Consider the following 15,328-nt stretch of genomic DNA (forward strand, 5'->3'; position numbering starts at 1 on the left):
GGAATATTCTAATGCTTATACATTCCCTTAAGGCCTACCGGATGGTTGGATACACTGGGCACTCTGTGGCCTGCTGGCTCCTAGCGCCCAGCCTCCACCATCGCGAACCATGAGCTGGGAAGGACCAGCATCCCAGGCTGCTCTGTGACAGACCAGCAAGCCCCGCCCCCACCACACAAGGATCAAAGACTGATGCTAAATCTTCAGGTGTTTGTTCCGTGACTCCAATCTCTACTGAAGTTCCCTTCCCCAAGAAGGCAAAGTCACTAAAAGTAGAATAAGGACAAGAGTTCAGAATGCAGAAAAGGAAATGATCTTTCTTAACCGCGTTAACCATAGCTAGGGAGCAAAGGGATTCTGCAAAGTTCTGATAGGGCCCCTTTAATTTTAAAACGAGGAGGCCTGATACTTCTAGTAGATCAAGACTATATCTGCTCAAGCCGGATGTGGTGGCACACACCTTTAATCCCAGCACTTGGAAGGCAGAGGCAAGAGGATCTCTGAGTTTAAGGCCAGCCTGGTCTACAGAGTGAGTTCCAGGACAGCCAGAGATATACAAAGAAACCCCATCTCAAAAAACAAACAAGCAAAAAAACCACTGCTCGATTCTAAACAACAACCCCCCCACCACCACCACCACCACCACCACCACACACACACACACACACACACACACACACACACACACACACACACACACACACTCCAAAGCATATTTGCAAAGTGTTGCTATCAAATGCAAACACTGGAAAAGTTATCTTATCAAACATCCTGAGACTAAACAGCTCATTCTGACTTACGATTAGTATCTGACAAGCCTGCTTGGTTTATTCTCATTCAACTCAATGCCAAGCAACCACATCTTATGAGCTAGCTGCAGACAAGCCTCGTCCACTACAGTCACTGGAACTCCACTGCAAATTAGGATGCTGGTCAATACTGAGGAATTAAGAGCTTTCTAATGACAGTCACTGGGTGCTTTCTGGTATCATGGCAGGACGTCCTGGTCCTGTCTGTACAGACAGAGCAAACATGAAACCACCAGGAGCTAAGGGAGTGAGTGATTCAGCTTAAACACCCCGGACATAACCGCAGTAACAGCAGTCTTTCTCCGGACAAAAAAGTTAACTCTCAAGAAGGCGCTAGTAGCTTGACAAACTGATAAAGAATGTCCCTGACCTCAGAAGACCTAAAGGGGGCAGGGGAGGGGGGAGCAGAAGTCTTCCTTGAGTTTTACTTTCTCAAGACAGGCGGTGAGTTCATCACTTCACAACCATCCTCACCAGCAGAAGGGAAAGAGAACAGTTTACCGATTTTTCTCCAGGCCTGTATGGGAAGCCCACCCAACCGTCAGAGGGTGGACAAGGAAACGAAGGGGAACTCTCAGTGCTTCAGTTCAGGAGGAGACTTAACATTGGGTAAGACAGGGCCAGAAGGCCAAGGTCACTCCATGAGGGGTGGCTGGTGAGGACCTCAGATGAAAGACCCAGTGAGCCAGAGAGCAGAGACGATCAGGAACTCCACAGCTGTTTAAGGCACATGCTCAGAGCCCAGTGTCTACTTAGGGGTCACACACAAGGCTGCAAGGAGCCCCACAACCGAAGCTGAGGGAGCCCATGCACTCCTGCCCGGCCGTTTGCCTCTCGGCCTGGGGCAACGGCTCTGAGCAGCCGCCGCTGGTGAGCAGTGGCAGACTCAGAAGTGTCCCTCGCTTGTCTATCACCCACGTGGCCATGGGGTCTCTTCCTAGAAGACCCCTAACCACTGCTCCGCCCTCTCTTCCGTATCTCTATCTCTTCCCGTTCGGACTTCAAAGGGGCCAAGCTGCAACACGTGGATATTTCATCTCATTTATCCTAGCAAATGAGAATGGCTCAGGTACACTAGGCAATAACGGGGTTCTCAGAGGACAGCCAGCAACAACAGATCATGTTTAAGCAGCCCGAGGCATAAGGTTGTTTGGTTTGGTTTGTTTTTCCGAGACCGGGTTCCTCTGTGTAGCCTTGGCTGTCCTGGAACTCGCTCTGTAGACCAGGCTGGCCTCAGAGATCCACCTGCCTCTGCCTCCTGAGGGTTGGGATTAAAAGAGGTGGTGTCACAGCCACCCGGGGAGGCCTGACTTTCACGTCAGAAAATTTACTTCTTCTAAGCGTCTAAGGGCTTATCTCTGTGGCTTTTTAAATGTAGAGCTTTGAGGGAGCCCCGCCCAATTTCAAAGCATTCCCGTCATCTCACCAAGACCCCTCCCACCCATCCGCAGTCAGTCTCCTTTAAACCCCTGGCCCAGGGACTGTATCCCATCGCTATAGACTTCCTCTGGAGACACTGCGTACCAGTCGACACTGAGATTTCAGCTCTGCGTGTGGAAAGAAAGTACAGATGGACGAGAAAGAGCTCACGTTTAAATCTCCGTTCTGTCACTTACTGGTGGCACCTCTATGACCAACCACTCTCTTTCCTGTGCCTCAGCTTCCCCATCAGTCAAACTCAGCTGACAGGTGCACTCAACCTTGTGGGGCTGAGGTTTGGTAAGTTCACCTATGCTCGGCACAGCGAGCGCCACGTAAACGGTATCCGCTATCACCGTTATCACTCTATATACTCAACTCCGAAAATCCCTGTGGAGGAGGCAGAGGAGAAATGAGTCTGCCGTCACACGTGGGGGGGGGGGAGGATAACATGAACTGCTCCAAGCTTCTCTATCCGTGACGTCTAAATTTAGCCCACACGTGTGTGTCGACCCACCTCTGTCTTAAGGGCGTCGCCTTTCCGTGTGCAGTGTGCATGCGTACTTACCGCAGCTGGGACTGCAGCTTCCCGGCTTTGTTAATGAAATCTTCCCAGACTGGATAGCTCCCCTACGACAGAACAAAGCCAGCGATCAGTCAGTGAGAGGAGCCAAACACCCATTCCCAACCACGCAAGGAACCCTCCTCTGTAGGGTGGGTACACACCACATACACAGGCAACGTCTCAGGGGCCGTTTCGGATGTACCCTACCCCGGTGATCTCGCCAAGAGTCACAGACGCCAAATGGGAACTGGTTTCGCAGACTCTAACCTTGGAGAGTCTACAAACATGGTGGGTCCAGACGTTAAAAACACACGACATCTGAGTCTCTCTCCTGGGTCACCTGTGCACACGCACAACCTGGCTCTGACTATTCTCATCTTGTCCCACACAGCTGGACAAAGGAGCGGGGTGACTGAAACACCACCCTAGGGCAGGTGGCTATCGGGAAGCAGTATCAGCCTATCATAATCCCAAGGCTGCAAAATAACCTAAATACAGCCACCCAGCCAATGTTTAACAGCTACGTACACTATGGCAACAGGCGGGTCCCCAGCAAACCTCAGCAGCACAGGACCCGATCCATTCCTGGGCCGCCTGTGTCAAGCTACCTGTCCTTCAATTTCACACGGCTCTGGAGCCAACCTTCCAGAAGCCCTTAGAACCAAGACTGGTCACCTTCCCTCCCTACTGACTCTGCGTGAGGACCAAGCCCATGTCTCTAAGGGAGCCCTGCACATCCCCAGCGTCCCTGAGCAGCGCAAGGGGTCTCCTCCTGGGCCCAGGGCTAAGACACAAAGGCAGATGAGTAGGTGCAGTTCTAACCAGGGCAAACTGGCACGCGGCTGGCCACCTCCCTCCCCACACACATTACAGGTGACGCAGCAATCCACCGAGAGGGTGGTTTCCTTTTACTCCACTCAAACCCAATAAAGGTAAAACGTGTAGGGGGGGAGGGGCGCTGTATGGAACCAAATCATTCACCTGGCGGTCACAGGCACAGATCAGAGCACAGACGTGAGGCATCTTGACAAGGCAAGACTATTACGGCACAAGCTGGGTGGTGGTGGCGCACGCCTTTAATCCCAGCACTCGGGAGGCAGAGGCAGGCGGATCTCTGTGAGTTGGACGCCAGGCTGGACCGACAGCCTCTAAAACAATACAGAGAAACCCTGCCTCGTAAAACCCAAAAAAAAAAAACTATTAGGGCACCTCTTGTGTTTGTTGCCAAGGGGAGAAAGGAATAACTCAAAATTAAATTAATCGTTGCGTCTTTCATTGCAGATGCCAAACCACAACTGTCTTAAAGCTGCAGCTGGGCAAGTCCTTGCTGTCACCCTCCTGGTGGCTGTCATGGGCCTCTTCTCCCCCCTTACTGCTGTCTCTCTGCCTTGGCACTCCCCTCCCCCACCCCGCGCTCTGGGTGAGAGGCTCTCTTCAGCGGTGGTGTGTGTACGTCACAGAAAAGTGAGCAGCATCGCTGGCCAGAAGCCCCCAACACCTCCTTACGACAGATGGAACGATCTCAAGACACTGTCAGATGTCCCTGGTTAGGAACAGTGTCTTAAAGGAACACCTGAAAACCTCTTCCTCCTGGGAAAAAGCCATCGGGAGTCAGCCATTTGCCCATGGTTTTGTTGTTTGGGTTTTGTGGTTTTTCGAGACAGGGTTTCTCTGTGTAGCCTTGGCGGTCCTTGAACTCACTCTGTAGACCAGGCTGGCCTCGAACTCACAGAGATCCGCCTGCCTCTGCCTCCCGAGTGCTAGGATTAAAGGCATGCACCACCACCGCCTGGCCCCATTTTAATCTTAAGACAATTGCATGTAACCTGTATGCACATTGTTCAAGCGGGGTTGATGGCTAGAGAAATAGATAAAAAGGTCATTTTTTAAACAAGGTGTTAACTCTTATGCATATAAGTTTTAAAATTAAACATTTTCCTTTCACTGGGCGTTGGTGGCACACACTTTAATCCCAGCACTCGGGAGGCAGAGGCAGGCGGATCTCTGTGAGTTCGAGGCCAGCCTGGTCTACAGAGCGAGTTCCTGGACAGCCTCCAAAGCCACAGAGAAACCCTGTCTCGAAAAACAAAAACAAAAAAAAAAAGATTAAAATGAGTTACTTCTGGGAGCTAAGATTTGGGCCGACATATTGCTTTCTTCTTGGTACTTTCCTCTACGGCGTGCTGTTTTGTTTTGTTTTTATAAGGGCCGTGTATCATTTTAATGAAAACAATAAAGTCATTACATTAAAAAAATTTAAGACCAAATTAGAGGTACTGGCAGCGATTACCCCCGTGAATTTCCTCCCAGGCCAAGCCCAGCAGTCTGTTTTGCATATGCTGCCCGCTCACAACCAGCTGCTCGGCATCTGGGTCCTGCTTGGTCTCATCTGGCCGTTTGCACCCACGAACGCTAAACTGCACCAGGGCCCAGGGCAGAGGCCCTCTGGCAGCTACATCCGAGTCATGCCAACCAACATCTAGACATGGTTCCTGACTCACGGTCCTCTTTCTGTTTATCCCCTGGGGACATCTTCAACCCAACAACAGACCTGAAGTATTCATAAATGAGCCTGTCATTGTAGTATACCATTGTAATCCCAGCACTTGGGAGTTCAAGGCCAGCCTTGGTTACTTACCAAGTTCAAGGCCAGCCTGCACTGTAAAAGATGGGTGTCTGAAGAAAAGCAACGGCCAAGGGGACTGGAAAGACAGCAAGCAAGAGTGGGAACCTAGCTGGATCCCCAGAACTCACATAAAATCCAGGGTGTGGTGGTGTGTGCTTGTAATACCAGCACTGAAGAGGCAGAAACAGCCGGATCCCCAGGGCTTGCCAGCCAGCTTTGTAGCCTAAATGGTGAGTGCCCAACCAATGAGAGATTCCAACCAGACAGAGAACATCCCTGAGAATGCCAGCTTACGACAGCGGCGCTCAACCTGTGAGTTTCCATCCCTTCCGAGCTGCATAGCAGATGTTTACATTCCGATTCACAACACTAAGTAAACTGCAGCTATGAAGTAGCAACGAAATAATTTTATGGTTGGGAGTCACCACGACATGAGCATTAGGAAAGTTTGAGATCTGATGCCTCAGGATGTTCTCTGACCCGCATACACACACACCACACACACACCACACACACCCACACACAACACACATACAACACACACACATACATACAACATACAACACACACGCCACACATACACACATACATATATACAGACACACAACACACACAACACACACATAACACAGATACACACACATACATATACACAGACACATACACACTCCACACACACAGCACACACACACACACCACACACAGAAGCATACATACAACACACAGATACACACATACATACAGACACATACACATATACACAACACACACACATACATATACACACACAGAAGAAAACAAGCAAGAGGGGGGGGGAGGGAGGGCTGGAGGGGATTTGACTGAGACCAATCTAAAGGGTATCCAGACAGCACTGCAGGTCCATCAAGACACCATGATGATGTACTGACTCCCGGTGTTCCTCTAGTCTATACAGGAATTAATTAATTACTCTTGCCAGGGTAACGCAGAGCCCTGTGGCTGGCCTCTATCAGACAGGGTAACTTGTAAGACTGCCATCTAGCCAGACCTCCTTTTCATCCAGAAGGCCTGATAGGAAGCTTCTGGAGAAACCTGGGGGGGCATTTAGGGAAGTGCCTCCTGCTTCTAGCTGGAGGTGCCACTGTAGTCTGCAAAATGGGGCAGATGTGAGAGCAGCCCTTCTCCACCCAAGCTCCTAGCTGGCCAGATGTGGTTGCTTATGCCTATAACCCCAGCACTTGGAAAAATAGTCAAGGAGTACAGCCCACTGTGACTCCCAGGTCACCCTGGGCTACATGAGATGCTATCTACAAATGATAATAGTAATAATAGTAATAATAATAATTTGAAGTAAGTGACAGCATACAATACGCTGCATTAGCCATAGGCCAGGCTCATGTCTAACACCCAGGCCAGCAATTTACTAGGGGGAATCACTGGACCCTTCAGGGCCTGTTTCCCTCTAATGATAATAATTAAACCAACAGTCACACCGTTGCCTTTCGGTTGAGATCAGCAGCAGGACAATTACAGCACCCTTAGGAGCAGCGCCACCCATTCACAACAAAAGACTGAGGGAGAGAAGGGGACAGGAACCTGGGAACCACCTGGGTTGGACCTTCTAGTTCTCCCGCTTGCTGTGTGACGTCAGAGTCGCTGGACCTCTGCTCGGAGACACCATTAACTCACAGGGTCCGTCTGGGGAACAGACCAAGGAGACATCCGCACACCTGTGTTTACTGTAGCACTACTCTCAATGGCTAACAGCAAGACATCAACCCGAGCGTCACCCGCTAACGGTGGGCTACAGAAAATGTGGACCTGCTCGTCCTATCACCGCAACCCGGAAGAAGCTACAGAATGCAGCACCCTAGGAAATAAGCTAGACACAGAAAGACAAACCCCATGTGCTCTTGCCAGTATGCAATCTAAAACGTAGGACCCGGTGGCGGGAGGAACAGGGGTGTGGGAGGGACTGGTCAGGATATTTAATTATCACTAAACAGGAGAGAAACAGCTAGAAGGCAGTTACGGGACCGCCAGGAGCTGTAGGGAGTGGTGAGCTGGGGAGGGGGGAATCAAAACCGATGACAGCTAACAGGAAGTTTCTCTCTTGGGTGATGAAAGCTCCCAAAAGTGGCGTGGTAATGTTGTGTGACTCTTAGAACACACTACAAGCCAATGGTCTGCCGGCTTTCCGTGGGCACACTGCATGATACATTCGTGGTATCTCAGAAAAGCTGTACACATAAATAAGGTCCCGCCTACAGGGGGTAAATGCAGTGGCTGGCACACAGAGCCATGTTTGAGGCCATGGATCCCGGCATCCGTAGGTTCCACGAAAGCTCCTTCAGGATGTTCACCGGAAGCCACGCTGCAAACAGGCTGTGCCGGCTGAAATCCCATCCCTAATCCCAGTCGCAGGGTCAGGCAAGGTAGGAGGCAAATGGTGGCTGGAGATACCTTACTTGAGAAGAAACGGACCAAGGCAGCTAGGTCTACAGTGTCAGCAAACTCCCTGATCCCAAACAGTGAGGAACTTGCCCCCAAATCAGATCAGTGTGCCTGAGGACTGCAATAGATCAAACCACCACAAAACTCACCTGGTGGCGTGCACGAGCGTGTGTGCGTGTGTGCGTGCGTGCGTGTGTGTTGGGGGGGGTGCAGCATAGTGGTAGAGTATACCTAGTGTGTGGGAGGCCCTAGGTCCAATTCCCACGGATGCCAGGGCAGGGGAAGACTAATTTATCTGCCCCTACCTGGAGAGCCACACACTTCAACCGATCCCAAATTAGAAAAAAAAAAAGGAAGGAGGGAAGGAGAGAGGGAGGGAGGGAAGGAGAGAGGGAGGGAGGGAGGGAGGGAGGGAGGGTCCCCTTTCTCACCACACAGCCTCCCACCCAGGAACGCCCACCCAGTCTTAAGACGGCTGCCAAAAGCAGCACTCTCCTGTCTCCTGGCTGAATGCTATTTGAGGATCTATCAGAGTGTCAAACCCACCTGTGTTAGGCAATCTATAATTTAATGGTGTCTTTAAAAAAAGAAAAAAAATTAAGAACAGAAAACAAAAACCTGACTATTGGAAAATGAAAAAGATGTAAACGTTATTAAAACTTGAAAGCAAGGTGATGCCAGGTTGTACTAGATTTTTTTTTAATGTTTCTTTCAAGAAAAAAAAGGTTTCCACCCACCCGAAAGGAATCTTACTAGAAAAAGCCAAAGCCTTGGAGTATGTGTGCAGGAAGACATGACTGTAGCAAGACTGGAAGACAGTGTCTAGAAAGCCTGGGGCGCTAACCGCTTGAAGACTTGATGGAGCTGGTGCCTGGGTTTCAGGAGACCCAGTGGAGAGCAAGGCTCAACCCAGGCTGGCGCATCCTGGTCTACAACGAGTGGAAAAGGTAATGTGGGTCTCAGGTGTTCTCACCGGTGTCCTGGGCACAGCAGAAAAGCCTGGGGAATGCCTCCCAGGGTTGTGGGAAGGACACACGCACACCCACACACTATGGGGCTCATGGGGGAACTTCACAGACACACACACACCACAGTCAAAAAGAAGAACAAGACTCCAGCCAGCACGTTTCTTCATCCAGAGTCACAGGCCAAACAGACCCTCCTCCCCTGCAGCCACCTGAGGCCTGAGAGGGCAGAGAGAGGCTTTTTAAGCCTTGAACACTAAACTCAGATCACACCCAGTGAAAAGCAGGAAAGCAGCCCACTTATGAAAAGGAGATAAAACCTGGTTAGTCGTAAAAATACACCAGACAGGAGGGTCTTTCCTGATCATGTGACCTCATGCAGCCACCTAATGGGGCTCCCACGATGCTCCACAAACATGACCCAATGGCTGTCTATGAAAACTCCCCGCCCAACACAAATGCTGCTTCTTCCAGAACATTCTGCCATACCTCCTCATCGCCTACCCTCCCAGATTAGCTGTGCCCATTCCCTCGGCTTAGGGCATCATGCGATTCATGGATGAGACGTGAGCCAGGCTCTTGGAAGGAAAAGCCTGACCGGTTAGAGGGTTCACCGGTACAGCGACCAGGACCAGGAGGACACAGCTGGCAAGGGACAAGGCACCCAGGGAACACTGACCAGCTACGATTTTGCTGAGTAGGAGCAAAACTGGGCAGGGTGGACAGGGTTGCCAAGGACAGCCTTCAAGGGCGAAGTCCAGAGCTGAACCACAAATGGGACAGCAGAGGGAGCCAGGGTGGCCTTCATCCTGATGACAGGTGACATCAATTCCAAGCCGGCCAGGTGACCCGCAAACCTGGGTCATATACTGGGCAGCAGGATGGCCCCTTCAGGAAAGGAGGAGAATAAAGTCCTATTCTCTCTTTTTTAGGGTGAGGGGTTCTTAAATCTCCTTCCCTTTCAAAACCATGGTGGCCCCTAGCCAGTCTGAAAACTATCCAGCCTTAAGGCAGTCTCTCTCCCCTCCCCCCCCCCCCACTTGTCCCTAGCCAGGAGCTAAGAACCCATTCACCCAATGCCGGAGCAGGACACTCCCCAACAGACACTCGGTTGGCCTTGCTTGACTGCGTTCTATATCAAACAAGGAATGGCACCCCACACTGAGTGTCGGACAAACTGTATTAACTCCTCAGCGCGGCTGGTTTCTGGTGCTCCATTAATAATGTACCAACTGCTTCTCCCACACCGGCCCCACCGTGACAGCCGAGATCAAGGGACAGCTGAAGGAATTCGATAGCCTATCACCACTCAAGGGACACAGGGGGCTGTGGCTAGAAAACCAACAACAGAAGAGGAGCCAGGAGAACTGGGGAGGGCTCTCATGAGGGGTGGGGATCAGTTCAATGGGGAAGAAAATCGGGGTTAACCGGGACAGGCTATCGGGAAGAGGGTTCCAGCTCAAAGACCTTTGTCCCGCCCAGAAGGGGCCAGACAGAGGCTGGCTGACTAGCAGTCACCGGACAATGCAAGGCAGGTGGGACCAGATAGGTCCCGTATTCCTTCGGAGGAGATGGCAGGCGACAGCCGCATCGAACATCAGCACTCTCTAAACAGTTGCTAGGCACCAGGCATCATCTGCATCCGCACTTCTCAGCCATTGTCTGATGTACACCTGACCCTGGAGATCTGGCAAAAATGCAGACTTTGCTTTCCTTGCTGGGGGGGGGGGGGGGGAACCCTGGGTGACGGCATGAATAACCTGAGTTGATGCTGCTGACAGCCATGGAAGACTTCCTGAGGAGTCCAGCCTAGAACACACTGGCATTACATATATGCAGCAAAGCCTGTGACACTGTAATTTTGTGTGTATGAGGAAACAAATGCCCGGAATCCCACAGAAAGGTGAAAATTATCTGACAGACGCCAGATCTTTCTGACTGCAGAAGTGTGTTCCTGGCCAGGCGTTGGTGGCGCACGCCTTTAATCCCAGCACTCGGGAGGCAGAGGCAGGCGGATCTCTGAGTTCGAGGCCAACCTGGTCTACAGAGCTAGTTCCAGGGCAGCCTACAAAGCAATACAGAGAAGTCCTGTCTCGGGGGAAATAAAACAAAAAGAAGTGTGTCCCTGAGTCAAAGCAGCCTGAGGAACAGACCCAGCCTCAGGTCCCAGGCCAGAGTGATGAAGTGACTCAGACAGCCACTAGGCTTTTGGTGTGAGTCCTGCAGGAGCCGAGGCGGAACAGAGACGGCGCTCCAGGATCGCCTGCACAGAACTGTGGGTCACTCCGGAAGGGGTCAGGTCAGCCATGGAAGAGCAAGCTTAAAGCAAAGCCCACCCCTGTGCACAGAAAGAAAAAGCCTGAACCACACTGGAGCACACAGCTGCTGCCACTTGTATGACCGGGAGTCATTTTCCCCTCATCTTCAGATTTTCCGTGGGCACGGGGATGACCTCTGTAGCATCTCTAGGCCAGTCATCACTGGTAGCATCGAGCTTCCTCTCCCAAGCCCTGCTGGCGAGCTCAGCCTCCAGGGAGATAAAAAGCAAAGAAGCATGGAGACCTACGCAGCCCTTCTGACCCAAGCTAAGCATCTCTGGATTCAGGAATGCATTCAGCTTCCAGGAGTGGGTGTGCATAATTAGGGCCAGGACCCAGGAATGCCCGCCAGAGCTCTGTCCCCCAAACCCCAAACCCAACTTCCCCACCCCGGGGGCCTGCAAGACACAGGTCTCCCAAGAGCCTCAGATCAAAGGCACCCGGTGAACCCATCCATCATAAACACCAGCCCCGGGCTTTCATTTTCTGATTGGGACCTGCCTAATCCACTAATTATCCCTGTCCGTCAGGTGGATGCCGGCCTGGGGATAATCAACGGTCGTTGCTTGCCTGCCTACCCTCACAAAAGTACACCAGCAATAAATCCGCCTGTGAAAAGGAAGACACACCCACATACGGTGGCGGCCATCCAGCGGCCCCCTCACAGCCTGCCCCTCTCCAGCTCCCCCACCTGCAATTATAGCAAGGGCACCGAGCTTTCCTCTCACCCGCACCGCCGGGCCGGGTGCTCAGGATGTTTTCCCACTTAACAATTAAAACAAAAAACCCTGAGCAAACATGTCAACTGTATCCTCAAATTTGCTTTGGCTTTTAGGTCCTTTACCAGAAAGCAAGCTGTCTGTCTGTCCAACAGGCCGTCACTAGGGACTGAGGGTTATTTAAATTTAAATTACAAGGAAATAAGAGGTACCGGTGTCCACATACAGAGCTGCTTTTGCTCTGGAAACTTCCGTGGGACAGCCCTGGCCAGACCAAGGCTCGTGTACTGTGCTCCACAGCTGCAAATATCAGTTATTTGTTTGTCTGTTTTCCTTCTGAGACAAGGTTTCACTCCGGCCCGGAACTAGGCTGGTGAACCTGTGATGCCCCTGCCTTTACCTCTTTAGAGACGAGTTACGGTGGCCTGCATAGTAAGTAGATCTTTCTTTCCTACCCACTGTAGCACGTGTTCCCACACTCCAGCTTTCTCTTTAAACAGAACTCCTCTTCCTCTCCCTTCCAATTCTCCAAATCACACACGCACGCACGCACCTAGAGTTTCACTCCCCTGCTATTTTTCAATGATCATTTAAGACAGTCTCTCCCACCAGAGGACAAGTAAGTGGCTGTCTGTACATTACAGTTTTCAAAGGGGTCACCCACCCAGCCACCTAGGAGTCCAGAAAGACCCACGAGCAGCGTTAGAACAACCTGGAGTGTGGTGACAATACCAAGGGAGCAGCAACCTTAGGGAAGCACGTGCTGTGTCCTTTCCATGAGAAACGTGTCCTCATCATGTCCTTTCCATGAGAAGCAAGACGCAGAAAGAGCAAATGACTTGTGTCTGCCCTGGCTCCCACTTTATTGTAGGAATTGCTGCTCAATTTGCCCAGTTCCTCAGATGGTGACAATTGGTCCATCAGCTCACCTGGCTGACTCTCCAATTCAGGCAACAACACGAGAAATCATCGTTATAGCACCTAATACAGGGTTTCAGTGTTCTTACCTAGAGCACCTATGAAATGTCTGTGCACCGTTAAGCCTCCCGGGGTAAAGCCTGCCTTCTCTGTGCACATTCCAGAGTTCCATTCGCTTGTTCCTGTCCGTCAACATCCAACGAGATGACCAGCAAAACACACCCCAGACTGCACACGCACACGCGCATGCACACACGCACGCGCACACACCACGCACGCTGACGCTCCGCCACCTCTTTCCTGCACGCACCCACCAACTCCCAAATGACTCTGACCGCTGTCCTCTCGCTTCCCTCACTAGCTAGCATTATGTCTGCCCAACCCTCCCAGAGGCAGGCTGAGGTTCACGCACCCATCAAACCCACCCCAGGGACTAGCGTTGGCCACACTGTATGCTGAACTGAGTTCCATCTGGGGCAGACAGCACCTCATTCATCACCCAACTCCTACCCCAAGCTTCCAGGAAAGATGCCCTGGTGAACTACAAAAGAAAAGGTGGTATACTTCTTTTTATAACACGTATGTGCGTGTGCGTGTGTGTGTGTGTGTGTGTGTGTGTGTGTGTGTGTGTGCATACGTGTTTTCCCTGGCTATCATCATCCATGCAGGAACAGAGGGCCTGGACAGACAGACAGACACATGAATCTGAGAGTCAGCTGGCCCAACTTCAGATCTGTTCACTGAGTGACCTGAGAAGTAAATGACCTCATCACCTGGTGCCACTCTGTCTCCATCTGTAAAAGATGCTAATGGTTAAGTTCCTGGCCCCGAGGATGGTTACGAAGCTTGAAGGGGTGAGTAGCACAAAGAATTCAGCTCTGCTTTATAGTGAGTCAGCCTCGGACGGCACCCTTCCTGAACAGGGCATTAAATGAGCACCTACTATGCGCAGGCACTTTAGCGACGTCAACATGCTAAAACGCTCAGTCTTTGGAAGTGGCAACCATTGATCCCAAAGCCTCAGAAACTCAGCGTTCTCAAGGTTGGAAAGACCGGAGAGCAGCTGGTGGGTGTCCCCAGCCAGGGTAACGCCTCACCAGGTTCTTGATGAGGAAGCAGAAAGAAAGCAGAAGACAGGAAGCAGTTCCCCAAAGTCAAGGCTAGCATGACTCAATATGTCCACCTGGGGTATATTCCAGACATATCCATGGTGGAATGAAACACACAAACAAGGGAGACCCTCTTCATGAAGCCTCTGGCAGCTCAGGGTGGCCTGAGCGCCCCTCCCACTGGCCCCTACTGCAATCCCTACGAAACCTAGAGAGAATGGGCAAAGGTTTGCTAAAAGGGCAAATTCCTGGGCCCCACCCCAGATCAACAAGGAATTTAAGGGCGGGCCTTGGAATCTGCACTCTTGCTTTCTCAAAACTACGCAGACAGCAAGACTGGAGGACCACAGCAAGAGATAATATGGCAAGCCCTTCCGGAAGCCCGTGGAAACCTCCTGTCACTGAGGTCCACATGTCAGTGGAAATACTCCAGAAGCTGAGTGCTCACACACAGGAATGTAAGCAGAGACGGGCTCTGTGAGACATTCGGTTCCAGAAGCTTCGAGAAGCGCATTCCTTCAGGCCGCAGATAAACCCTTCAAGAAGATCCCAAGCTGCAGAAACTGACTCCCTGCAGTGTCGCCTCAATCAGGGAACAACTGGCCCAGCCCAAGCGCAGCTCAGGCAGGCTGGCTGCCCACCTCAGGGCCTTTGCACGAGCTGAACCAGAACCTTCTTCACTGACAGTGGTTGTCACTCATGTCCCCTTCCGGGAGACTCTCCCTCACCACTGAAAAGACACACCGTTCTGATGCGCCATTCACTGCACGGGCTCCTTTTAGCATGTAAGAGCTGAGGCTAGAGAGACGGTTCAATGGTTAGAGGCACTTGCTGCCCTTACCGAAGACCTAGGTTCAATTCCCAGCACCCACAGAAGGGCTCACAACTGTCTGTAATTCCAGCCCCATGGGATCCAATGACCTCTTCCCAGAGCACCAGGCACGCAAAACACCCATACACATAAAATAAATCATAATAATAAAAATTATTTTGTTGGAAGAATTACTGGTGCCAATTATGGATCCCGTATGTGTCGCCCACTCCGCTAGATGGCAGGTCCCAAGGGCAGGGATTTGCGTCCGTTTTGTTTGCTGCTCTATATCCCTAGGAGTTCAGGGTGGACCTGGCACACAGTAGGTGTTCAAGTATGTGTCCCCAGTGTAATCTAGGGACATAGAAAACAAAGTCGCATGGAACCTGGCATAGCTTACGTAACTCCCCACATGGGAAAAGGAAAAGAAGGAAGTTTCACGGTCCCTTTAATTGTCTGGGCTTTTGTGAGCCCCAGAACATAACCCACTTTGTAATTGGTGCTTATGGCTGACTTCACTTAATTGAAGTTTCTAGGTTTTCTTCCATTAATTTTATATAACTTATATAATCTTTCAGAAGTAATCCCTCATGAAATGTTCTCAAAACATTTGCTTTTTTTTTCTTTTTAGGGGAA

The 15,328-nt window shown here is 51.1% G+C and overlaps 1 protein-coding gene across 13 annotated transcripts in view; it reads right to left on the minus strand.

Moving 5' to 3' along the window:
- The window catches only part of Mtss1 (MTSS I-BAR domain containing 1), a 126,894-nt gene that overhangs the window by 100,416 nt on the left and 11,150 nt on the right, over nucleotides 1-15,328 (minus strand). For all 13 annotated transcript variants that reach the window (XM_040730569.1, XM_040730571.1, XM_021234499.2 and 10 more), the window contains exon 2: nucleotides 2,797-2,858. In XM_040730569.1, coding sequence (XP_040586503.1) covers nucleotides 2,797-2,858 — 62 coding nt within the window. The remainder of the gene's footprint in view (nucleotides 1-2,796; nucleotides 2,859-15,328) is intronic.

This window comes from Mesocricetus auratus, unplaced genomic scaffold (genome assembly GCF_017639785.1).
Source record: "Mesocricetus auratus isolate SY011 unplaced genomic scaffold, BCM_Maur_2.0 Super-Scaffold_100023, whole genome shotgun sequence".
Taxonomy (NCBI): domain Eukaryota; kingdom Metazoa; phylum Chordata; class Mammalia; order Rodentia; family Cricetidae; genus Mesocricetus; species Mesocricetus auratus.